This window comes from Blennius ocellaris, assembly GCF_963422515.1.
Source record: "Blennius ocellaris genome assembly, chromosome: 4".
Classification (NCBI taxonomy): domain Eukaryota; kingdom Metazoa; phylum Chordata; class Actinopteri; order Blenniiformes; family Blenniidae; genus Blennius; species Blennius ocellaris.
Window position 1 is genome coordinate 13,890,564 of NC_137653.1, and position 12,195 is coordinate 13,902,758.

Consider the following 12,195-nt stretch of genomic DNA (forward strand, 5'->3'; position numbering starts at 1 on the left):
ACAAAGTCGCAGAATAAAATACAGATGTAAAACAAAAACCCAAACATAAGTAAGATGTCAGAAAAATATAATTTAAAAATTATATATATCTATAGTTTGTTAAACAATGCATACACACAGCAAAGGTACACAAGTTGACGACGGTCCAACAGAACTTACAGTATGTCGATCTGCATTATGAAGTGGCACGCTGTGTTTGAGGAAGATTATACTTTTGATGTTGAGTTTGGCTCGTGTTAGATCTTCAGGTTTAATTGTTTTGGGCTCCTGCCATGCTGTTAATCTTTGCATAGAGTCTGCAGCCAGGAGCAACGATGAAACAAAAATGTCCTTGTGCAAGCCACAGAATCCCGTGTGTGTGTGTGTGTGTGTGTGTGCGTGCGTGCGTGCGTGACTGACTGTTGAAATCCATTAACCATTCATGTACTCATGGGGACAAATGTTGTATCACTTCATCATCACACATCCTGGTGTCCTGCTGAGGTTCAGGACTTCACATACGTTCACATGTTGTGGATCACCTGCAAAAGTCTGAAAATACACTCGGGGAAAACCTGCAAAGAAATCCTCAGGTAGGAACTGGAGGCAAGGCTCAGATGAGCCTTTAATTTTTTGGGGGGATGTTTAACAAAACTGTCTGATTTTTGTCCTGTGAGATCTTCACTCGGTACAGGATGACACTGTTCCACAGTTGTGAGTTTGAGTCAGCAGCCAGTTAAAAGAGGGTTTGGCACATGTCATCTGAGAATATAATGTCTAATTCATCCACTGCACCACACTGAATTCAAAACAGGGGAGTGTCTTTTACAAACTATGTAGTCTAACCTGAATAGCCACACATTCCCCAACAGGTGCAATTATGCATTTGTTTCATTGTTATGAACATTTTTATTTGATGGGAGTGTACGTGGTTGCGTTTTTGTTTTTAACAGATTAAAATACTAGATAATTAGAACTGAGTCAAAAAAAATTTGCTTGTTTTTCAAGCCTGTTTCTCTAATCTTGAATATCATCGTCTAGAATCAACTTAATAGGTTGGTTGGTCCACTTCTATTTCATAAATTGTCCCCACACCTCATACAGTGCAAACAAGATTTACTCTGATATACTGTATTCTACATATATTTATGCTAAACATGTCTATTCAAAACATTGTATAGAGTTGAGAATTATGCAACTGCATTCATACTTGTGTTGTACTGGAAATATATTTTTACCTTCTGTAGCATATTTTCAATAATTTTTCAGTAGAAATAGGGGTAGGATTACAAGAGGATAGGATTTTCTTGCATCTTGATTGACCTTTCTGCCTTTGTTTAATCATAAAGTTTATTTTTGTATGATTTCACTTCAGTTTGTCTTGTTTTGTTTGTCTTGACGTGTTAAATAGAGAAATGTACAGATCATAATGAGGCACTGATGGAGGGTGTTGTGTGGGTTCAAAGGTTGGAAAATTATGTGTGTGGCTTTCCTTGGTCTGAATTTAGACTCAGGGTTAGGGTTAGTTTGAATGATGGATTTGTTTTAAAGCAATGATTAATTTTGTGGTTTTGTGGATATTATGTATCATTGCTTAAATAAATACATGAAACACATGTTTTAAATTTTAGTATGTTCCAGGTGACTTAAAGTAAGATATGGATTTATTGGCAACAGGTACAATGTACAAGAGGTATAGGCTCGATAGGGAAGTGGCTTTCAGAGGATAAGCAGTTTGAACACAACTGCTGATTATGGACTGATAAAATGAACTGAACTGTATCAGGAAGCCGCTTCTGAGTAGGGGAAGTGAATGGAATAGATGTGTGGTGTTTGATTAAAGGGGGCATTGATTTATATTATATGATCAACTGTAAAAGAAAAAAAAAACTTGGCCTTGAATGATCAACAAAGCTAACATGGATACTTTGAATGGAGTAACAAAACAAGTGCAGTGTTGATCTTTCTTTATTTGCAGTGGGCATAGATTCACAATAAAAACAGACATTATCTGAGATCATAAGTACATAAGCAGAGTTAAATATTTAGCTCTGGAAAGAGAGTGGAGCAGTACTAAATTTCACAAATAAACTATGTGGAAGTTCATTCAACTATTTTCTGGTGTACACTTGTGTACATGAGTAATGTACACACGTTTTTATCAAGGGACAGTCTCACAATGAGAACCTGTTCACATTTCCTTAATGACCGTGAGGGTTTTTTGTTGTTGTCGTGCCTGTTATCTAAAGTATGTGCCTACTGACATTGTCGCGTCTGCATATTTTAGTGGAAAACACGTGTTTTGTTTTGGGGTTTTTTCCCCCTCTAATAATTTGACCGGAAGTAACTGTTGTGTAGACGGAAAAGCCCGATCGTCGATACAGACGAGTTGGTTGTAGTTCATGTCTGTGTGGGTGAACACTTTTAGTTTGGGTACGTATGGAAGATCTTTTTTTTGTTTGTTTTTAATCTATCGCAGCTCAATGTGTTTTATTTTTCTTCCATGGGTTATCAGACGCGTTAACACGCTCCGCCTGCCGTTAGCTTGTGTAGCCTCCAGATGATGAGTCGCTAACTTCGGCTGAAGTTGAGGCTCGAATAACGGACTCGCCGGTGACCCACAGGCCGGTGCCAACGACGCGCGGATCAGAAAGCAAATGACTAACTGGCGATGACTGTTCAGTAAAACCCCCGTCACGCAGGAGGCAGAGGGTGTCCCCGGGGCTGTGTTGGGAGTGGGGAGCCCGCTGGTCATCTATGTTAGCATCGAGGCTAGCTCCGCTATGGCCGCGTAGCGTCAACAGCTGGCTCCGCTTCCTGAGCCTCGATGCTCTGACATGAACTAGCTGCCGGGCCGCTCCCGCTGCTATGGTGGCTGCATCACTGCAGGTGAGTCAAGGCACAAACCACACCTTTCGCGAGGGAGTGACACTCCAGTCACCTGGGCTGTCCTCCGCCGTCGCCCAACCGGTCCCTGGATGTCAGTCCGCTCCTCGCCGGGGAACTCGTGTCCATGTTGCGTCCCGTGTCCGCAGGTCCTACCCAGTTGAAACGAGTTGCCGGTGCGAGTCCTGGTCCAGCATGAAGGCACACGGGTCCAGGGTCTCCTTCTACGCGGGGTTTGTGGTGGGGACCTTCACGCTGTACCTGGTCCTGCGGCAGGTGTGGTTCGAGAGTTCGACGTCGGTGCAGCAGGCCGGCGCTTTGCTGAAGATCCGGGACTACCAGCAACAGCTGGAGGAGGAGAAGAAGATCTGGAAGAAGGAGAGGTCTGCTCTGTTCAACCTCAATCACCCCCATCATCTAGGTATGGCCACTTCTTCTTCTTTTTTTTTGTTAGTAGGAGGGATTAAACTCCATGTAGATGGAGTGACCAAATTCCTGAAATGTCATAAAGCTTTTCAAGAACATCCTATACTTTCATTTAATGTTTGACTGCATTGAGATGCATTGTTGGACATCTGCTGAGTCCCAGTTATTTATGAACACAGCATTATAAGACCTGAATTATTGTGCATGACACATGCAATGCAACAGGTTTTGTCTACTTTAATTTTGTTGACCGTACAATACATCCTGCTTGAGCGTGTGCCGTCACTTGTTCTCACTGTGTTGGCAAGCTGAGCAAACACTTAACAAAAAGGTAAGCTCTTAGTGAAATATAAGAAGGGTTGAGGCAAGCCGTAGAGAGTTTTCAGCCCATGACTCAGCCCTCCAGAGCAATCCCAGTTTTCCATGTGACTTCTCTCTTGAGACTTGTTTCCTCTACATGCCTTATAAGCCGGCACTTTAGCTGACATACCAAGTCTGGATACCATCATGAAAACACTAACTTGTAACATGCCCCCAGAATAACAAGATCTACAGCCGGGGTGGCCAACTCAGGTCCTCGAAGGCCCCTGTCCTGCATGTTTTAGCTCTCTCCCAGTTACAACACACCTGATCGCAACGAGGGACTTGTTATTGGGCTTTTTCACAACCTTGGTGATGACATCATCATTAGATTCAGGCATGCTGAAGGGCTCAAATCTGTGTCATACCTGCCTGGTGCTTTGAGATTAGTTACATCTTGAAAATGAGATTCTCACACTATACATGAGAGCTGGCAGCGCTGCCAACATCAGAGAAAGTTGCATCACGCAACTGTACTTTTGAAACATGTAGGATTTGTCAGAGGGCTTACAGTAATCCTGGACCTCTCTGTGGTGTTTTTTTTTTAGTGTATACCTGAGTATCATGTCGGTTACACCGCTGATACTGACTGCACCTGTACCCTGTACCTGTACCCTTTTCACTCTTTAAAGCAAGTGATTATCAGCTTAGGTAATTATACGTGTTCTCAGTAGATCATATTCAAATCCGAACACACAGCAAACATTTTTTCCATAGCGGACACGTTGAGGTAACCCATGTGCATGGCGAGGCTACATGCAAGGGTGTTGCTGTGTTTTATCCTGCTGTTTTGAGACATCTTTTCTCTGAGTTTATGAGATATCAGCAGCAGACAGTCGCAAGATCTCTTGCCTGCACCTCCTAAGGAAGATAGCAATGATCTCTTTATTCATTACTTGTTATCCCTGACAGGATTGTGTATAATGTTGTGTATATAGCTCTGCATTTACATAATGGCACTCAATCTCAAGGTTGGCAATACTCTCGCGGTTGGGGTTATGTCAAGTTTTAAAGTTGTTGAGATGCATACACAAGATCCTTACAATAGTGTGTGTGAATAGCTGAATTATGTTCAGTTTTGTTGTTATATGAATAGTTTGATTTCTTCTTCCACATCCCATCACCACAATGTTTTATGTCTTCCCACATTAGTATCTGATCTAAATCTGAGTGGTAGTGTTTGTTGGCAGGCACCTAAAAGTCCTTTGCGTTGAGATTTATTTTGTGCAATTTAAATCCCATTGTAAAGTGTCTGTTTTTTTGTCTTTGTTTTTTTTGTTTAGTTTTTTTTTTAAATCGCAGTACAAATAAAATATATTGTTATATATTCATTCTCCACTCACCAGGTGAGGACAGCAAGATGGCGGATGAATTGTACCAAAAAGTACGCATCCTTTGCTGGGTGATGACTGGCCCCAGCAACCTGGAGAAGAAGGCTCGCCATGTGAAGGCCACGTGGACCCGCCACTGCAACATGGTGGTCTTCATGAGCTCCGTGGACGACCCAGACTTCCCCACGGTGGGGTTGGGCACAAAGGAAGGGCGGGATCAGCTGTACTGGAAAACCATCCGGGCCTTCCATTACGCCTACGAGCATCATGCCCAGGAGGCGGACTGGTTCCTCAAGGCGGACGACGACACCTACGTTGTGGTCGACAACCTGCGGTGGGTCCTGGCGAACCACACGCCCGACGAGCCCATTTACTTCGGCCGACGCTTCAAGCCGTACACCAAGCAGGGATACATGAGCGGCGGCGCGGGCTACGTACTGAGCCGGGAGGCGTTGCGTCGGTTCGTGAAAGGCTTCGAGGAGAAAGTGTGCTCTCATACCACCTCTGTCGAGGACTTGGCGATGGGACAGTGCATGGAGAAAGTCGGGGTCCTGGCAGGAGACTCCAGAGACAATTTACTCAGGGAGACGTTTCATCCCTTCGTCCCCGAGCAGCATCTCACTGCCAGATTTTCGAAGAGCTTCTGGTATTGGAGCTACTGCTACTACCCCATTGTCGAGGCAAGTGAAATAGAAATGTAATCATTCAACTTGATGTGGCATATCATGATTCCTCCCTGTTAGTATTTGAACAGATGTTTTTACTGGCTCATGGTTGGCTGCTGCTTGTCAATGTTTTTTTTCCAGTAAAACTACTAAAATCATAGCTTAAGCCAGATTGATGTCTGAATGAAAAACTTTTTATTCGTACCACCCAATCTTACTAAAATGAGCTTTTCCCCTCCCCTCATAGACCGCCTCTTGTATCCTGCTGTTATTTAACCATGCTCTGTTTTCTTGTTTTCCGTCTCCCCTCAGGGTGCAAAGTGTTGCTCGGATCTGTCGGTGTCTTACCATTACGTAAATGCTATAAACATGTATGTCATGGAATACTACACCTATCACCTGCGTGCCTTCGGCTACAAATACCGCTTCCAGCCTCCCATCCCTTCAGGCTATGGCATCGAGCGGTCAATATCCAAGGATTTTCTACAAGGACAGGTGGTGGGTTCTCAGGAGAAAGATCAAGGAAAGGTGGATGATCCGTCCAAAACGGATAAGAAAGGTGAGGCAGATGCCTCTTCTGAAGCTGGTCAACCCTTACCTGATACCCAAAAGAACAAAGTTCCATAGGAATGTGTGGACATGTTGAGGCACGTGCTGTTTGGGCGCAGAGGAAATGAGGTTTTGAGTGTTTGCTCATCCATTCTGATATTTTTGATGCATTTTTCTAGGAAATGTTAATAAAATGGTCCCTTTTGAAGGTAAATATAGGTAAGTCATAAGTGCATTGCCTGAGAATTTTTGAGTTGAAAGGCTGCTCCTGATGTTATCGGATTTTCTAATAGTATCTTGGCAAATGTAAAGTTCTGTCCTCTTTATTAATTTGAAAAATCACTGCAGCTAATAGTTCTATTTTTACCCGAATTGTCCACCTTTGACTTATTTTGTCTTAACCACTATTGTTACAAAAGCTTGACCGTCAAGCCTGTTCCCGACTTTTTGCAGGTCTTTTAACCGCACATCGGTCGGAAACGATCTGCCTGTCATTTTAAATGCTTTGTCTCCCGATCTTATGGGGACTTGCAGTCAAACGGAAAACCAAATACTTTCCATTCGCGCTGGTGTTTGTCTTAGGCATGTTGTGGTTAAATAGTTATTTAACCTATTCAGCGGTCTCCCTCGCCTCATTTAGTTTGTTTTCAGAATCGGTTTACTTTCAGTGTATAACTTTTGATCTGGTCGTTCAACAGTCTGCGCTTACAGTTACGTATCGTCTGCATCGAATGGCGTTCACTGGTGAAAGTCTTTAGTTTACCTCAGTTGGTTTGTATTGGTACTAAAAGTATTGGAATTTAATTTTGACATTTATGTTAGGAATGCAAATAACAGTTGTCTGTTGCTACAACTTCTACATATCTCTTGTTATGAGGTGTATACATGATCAGAAATATTCCTGTCATGCTCTTCTTAAAGCTAAAAATGTCGAGCACATCAAGAATTTGGTATCCATTGACGGCTGAATATTGTTTCATTTTTGGGCAAAGAAAAATGTATCACACTTTCAGCTTAAATTTATTAGCTATACAAAGAAAGATTCACTCAGTTTTCATTTTGATATGAATGGATCTTCCAGCACCAGCACGCACACGGATGAGTGTTCAGAGGAGGAGGAGGAACTAACAGGAACTTTATCAGCAAATTATTCAACCTGAGAGACTTGCATTCCCACAAGAGAATTCATAGCATGGCTGCGTCAGGTTTCTAATAAACTCATCCAAAACATAAGAATAAATGTTATGTTTGGACAATTGGATGCATTTTTAGTGGCCGATGGGAAAAATTTAATCAGATGACAACAGAATAGAATGTCGGATTAGCAAAATCCCAACCAAGATGATCGCACAGGATTAAACCAGGCATCATGTGACCTTGTGGGTTCGGTAGCACTCCGTGGATCCTGATCGCGCTCCTTAACTTTTGCGGTTGGTGCATCTTCAGTTGACAGCATTGCCCTCCAGGTGATTTTAGCAGTGGTTGGACACGCCTTCAGTTGGATGTGGAAGTGAATAGTTGCATATCTTTCCTGCTCGGTAATGAAAGTCGACCGGGTCTTTATCTTACGTGGCACTTAGTCATTACTCTTCCCTCTTCAAACACACACTCCCACTTCACCTCCTCCCTGCCGTGGGCTCATTAGCTTGTGCCTTGGAATTTGAGATTGTATGAGCCGCCAGCTGCACACATGACTTTGCACTGTGACACTACCATGTTAAGAGTGATTCTTTCAGATAGAGTATCATTGTATTGGCCTTTCAGGAAGTTCGTTCATTAAACAAGGTTTTGTTTCCCTTCATGCAGATGGAGGCTCAATAGAGGATGTCTAATTTTCAAAGTTTTAGGTGACCTCGACCAGACATTTTGTAGTTAATGCGTATATTTAAAGTTAATTACTCTTTCGTCACTGTCATTTATTACCAGTAAATTGGGGGGGAAAAGAGCAAAAAATTAATTTGGATGTGGCACAGTAATGACCAAATACAGGATGGCTGTGTGGAACTTTATAAATTGACATTTTTGTGAATATCGAAAGCACTTTTGAATTAAATTGTTTAAACCACTTAATTAAAAAAAAATAATAATTCTCCTCAAAGCTGAAATGTTTTGGGTGACAAATGCCTTCCAAGTTATGTTTCTGTCAATGTTTACACCCAACTCCATTCTGTGCATGAACACAGCATGTTCAGTTTTAATTAGTTTGGGATGCTAACCTTATCGGCATGTCTTACATACCAGTTTCTTTGGATATTCCTGCACTTTTGTTGCAATGGTTTGAAACGGAGTGCTTGCTGGCTCAGACTTGCTGTTCACATCTGCTTTGTGACAGGAGTGACACAACACATCCGGCCCTCGACAATCTTTGAAGGTGAAAGGGAAAGCTGTACAGTGCTGTATTTATATTTGAAATGTATTTATGTTGGTATTGACTTCTGAGTTGAGTCGGTAAATTTTAGTGTGTAAATGAGTTTGTGTCAGTGTGAGCACACGTGATCAGTGTGCAGGATCGTTTTTAGTGAATGGTACTTTAATCCCTATAAATAAATGCATATTTTATTGTACATCTTGTTCTCTTTTTACATTCATACATAGTTAAGTGAGATTGTGTTCCATGGAGTTAAAAAAAAAATAATTATCATGCATGATTAATATTGTGGTTCCACCTTCCTGGGGTCACTTATTTGGTACTTCATACTTGGTTCATGCGATAGCTGTGAGCTTTCTCAGCACTGTCGGGAGTGGCGTCTCCGGGAGGTGCAGAAAGTCCTGAATGAAGGCATACAAAGTTCTGTTAAAATAGTGCGTCAAAGTCACAGTTTATTTATTTTTGGGAAGGATGTAGGGCAAAGTGCCATACCTATGTTTACTGTGACTGATGAATCCTCTTTTCTGTGATCGCCTCTGCACATGGACAAAAACAAGCGTTGAATTCTTACCTGCACCCTCCGCAGTCAACAACTGACGACTGAGACAAAGGATCGACAATGCTTGTTGAAAACTGGCCTGACCAGGAAAACACTTGTTGTTCCTGAGAGGCTAAAGAATCTGCTGCAAAAACTACAATGGACTAGGCCCACATTTGACGGTGGTGCTTTGAACAGTTGTTCCAAGTACATCCATAATTGCTTAACCCTTGAATCTTGTCTAACCAGCATGATGGCTGTTCAAATATTTCTAAACGGTGATAACCTGACAAAAACAATAGATACATGGTTATGTGACATGTCAGTAACAGAAGCTTTAATAGGAGTGTCACATAGGAAAATTTAAAAGGGTGAGGTCTGCATCAAGGAACGTCATGTTCGGTTTGTAGTTTACTACAAGAGGAACCTGAAATGACAGACTATGATTTAACTTATGTGTGCATGTCTGTGTGTGGAACATTAAGTCATAGTTTGTACTTGGTTATGACTGAAATAATGAGGAATTTTTAATTGATGCCCTGTAACATTTGCCACTTCCAAAATGTAATTGTAATAGGCGTGACATTATATGTGAAAGGAAATGGAAACACAAGTTGGGGCCATCCTACAGATAAATGTTAATAATCCACCCAGCTATATTAGCATTGCAGTTAATGGAACTATTTGAGACTGTCTGAATTTAGTTACAAAACTCCTTCTTGGTGTGTCATTTTCTGCTGTGCGTCGGATGTTGAAGCTGACACCCAATTGCAGTAATATGCTGCCTCTCAAATGTCAGCCGTTACTGTACGAGCAGAAATAAACACATCTCTATTACAGCTTGGTAAACAAGAAGGTTATAAGAGACCGCTTTAAAAATATTTATGGAAAAATGTCTGCAGAATCTGTAGTCCTGGGGTGAGCGAGATAGTTGTCGCGTTTATAAAATTATGTCAATGCTTTTGCTGTATTTTGTCAATAATGTAAAAGCTTTTGTGCTATTTTTATTAGTTTGAAAAGTGCAATTGATTGATTTCATCAGTGATAGTGCAGTCACTCACTTGTCCGCCCCAGCAGTTCAGCCAAGATGCCGCGAATATTCCCTACACAAAACAAACGGAAAACATGAAGTCACTGCAGAAATAAGTAAAATAGTCTAACTAAATAGTCTGTGGCTTATAGCAATGGTAAGTTCCCACCTTTTCTTGAGACTGAAGCGTTTCTTTGGCCTGGAAACAAACAAAAAAAAGAGGTAAAGAACAAATAATTCCTCCTCAGTGTAAATATGAGCAGTACTGATTGCAGATTATCGCTCACGGTTTGGCGGGGCTGCACTTCGTCGTCCCATGAGACTCACAAAAGTGTCGTAATCAATTCCATCATCGAATCTCTTCAGCTGTGTGCCTCCACGAAGACGGCCGTCTGCCTCGCGCTGAAAGTAAGACAATTGATCATTTGTTCGGCTGCTGCTAATCGCTGAGGTTCGACATGTCTGGGAAAGTGGCTGCGCTCCCCGGACTTCATCATACCTCCCACAGCGAGGCGTCGGGCTCTTCACTGCTCGACCTCACGGGAAAACAGACGAGGATCATCAACAGAACCAGGGAAGCCAGAGTGCAACAGTTTGAAATCCTCTCCATCTCTCTGAAATGACAATCGGAGGATTTAATTCAAAGCAACAACAACATTTAGTCTCGCTGCTGCATTAATCTGTTGCTTGTGTAAAACGTCTCCGAAGTGTCAGGACAGGAGATCCATCGTTTTTACAGCCTCTGTGGCAAAATTATTAGTTCTTTTCAATGATTTTGACGAGTATTTCAAATGTAAATATCGAGTATAAAATAATCAACAAAACTGGATTCAAGGAGATGGAAGGAGAACCACTAATGGATAAATGTAAAGAAAATGGGCAACATGAAGTAAAACAAGCAGATATTGACATATAACAACTAACTGCAGAGCGTAGGACTAAAACCTGCATACAAGCCCACACAGATATTGACATCACACTATATTGGTGTGACTGCACTCTTCGTTACTCCTTTTCATGTGCAACATTTCCCATTATTTACTCTTTACACATCTACTCAGGAGCTTATGGGTAATACTATTGGCTGTTATTGCGCAAAGTGCAGATTTAATTATCTGTGGCTCACTGGTTTCGTTCCCATGTAGGAGAAATGTGTTTCAACTCCAAGTGTCCTTCTCAAACCTCCAAAACAATGTCTTGGGACATTTTTACTAAAACATTGGCCAATCCAAGTGTATATTCACACTATAGTCCAATGTATGATGATACTGGAGAGGAATTTTGGACTTTCTGTTCCTGTTCCTTGTTTTATTTCTATCTCAAATTTTCTTTTCTTTCTTTCTTTCTGTTCTTTTTTTTTTTTTTTTTTAAATCATGGTGGTTGAGGCAATGGTTGCTTCCTGTGCCACCTGTGTAGTTACCTGGTATCCCTCGTTTCCCTCTCTGAGCCACTGCTCAAGTTTGCACCGTCTGCTCGTCCCCCTCCTGGTTTTACTGCTTTAGTTGAGCTGTTGCCTTTCACATGCTTTTCCTCCCAGCTCTGGGTGTTATGTGATGCAATGGTTTTGATGCATTTCACGACAGATGCATCTTTTGTGCAACAGCTTTAAAGCATATTTGCATTGGTCAGGGCTCTTATCTTCATTTACACTATTTAAAGTGCATGAAATGTGTTTTTCCAGCGGTGACTGTTCTGCTGATTCTATTTATGTGCAAAATGCAGAATTTGAAAATAGTTTTTTTTTTTTTATTGCACCTTCATGGCCAGAAAAGAATTCCTCAATGGAAAGTGTATTGTAAAGTAATGTATTGCAAAGACCTTTAGTTGATCCAGAGTTTGTCTCATAGTCTGCTTGTTACAGTGTTTTTAATCTGGTCCCATCTGTTTGGACCATCATGCATCTTTCTGAACAATGAACAATTTTTTTTTAATTATCAGTTTGTCAGTCACTTCTCCGAGATGCTGAATTGCATTTGTACACCTTGCAGAATGGTTGCTTCACAAATGAACTGTTCGTCTCTTTGCTGTCTCATTTTTAAAGACCTCTCATGAGTCCGTGCGA

The 12,195-nt window shown here is 41.6% G+C and overlaps 1 protein-coding gene across 3 annotated transcripts; it reads left to right on the top strand.

Moving 5' to 3' along the window:
* The first annotated feature begins 2,349 nt into the window (after positions 1-2,349).
* Positions 2,350-8,729, top strand: c1galt1lb (core 1 synthase, glycoprotein-N-acetylgalactosamine 3-beta-galactosyltransferase 1, like b). Of its 3 annotated transcripts, XM_080495293.1 has the most exons (4): positions 2,350-2,868; positions 3,015-3,286; positions 4,998-5,662; positions 5,960-8,729. In XM_080495293.1, exons 2-4 carry the CDS (start codon positions 3,061-3,063, stop codon positions 6,272-6,274), a joined length of 1,206 nt encoding a protein of 401 aa, XP_080351419.1. In that variant the 5' UTR covers positions 2,350-2,868; positions 3,015-3,060; the 3' UTR covers positions 6,275-8,729. The 3 variants fall into 3 exon arrangements, with proteins under 3 accessions (XP_080351419.1, XP_080351418.1, XP_080351420.1); XM_080495292.1 differs by having other exon boundaries at positions 2,350-3,286; XM_080495294.1 differs by having other exon boundaries at positions 2,350-3,286; positions 4,998-5,679; positions 5,960-6,138.
* The last annotated feature ends 3,466 nt before the right edge of the window (positions 8,730-12,195 follow it).

What these genes read in the sequence shown, in the direction of transcription:
- c1galt1lb (XM_080495292.1), top strand. Translation starts at nt 2,848, where the DNA reads ATGGTGGCTGCATCACTGCAGGTGAGTCAAGGCACAAACCACACCTTT. An exon ending in CAATCACCCCCATCATCTAG is followed by an intron (nt 3,287 to 4,997) that starts GTATGGCCACTT and finishes TCCACTCACCAG; the next exon opens with GTGAGGACAGCAAGATGGCG. An exon ending in GCTACTACCCCATTGTCGAG is followed by an intron (nt 5,663 to 5,959) that starts GCAAGTGAAATA and finishes GTCTCCCCTCAG; the next exon opens with GGTGCAAAGTGTTGCTCGGA.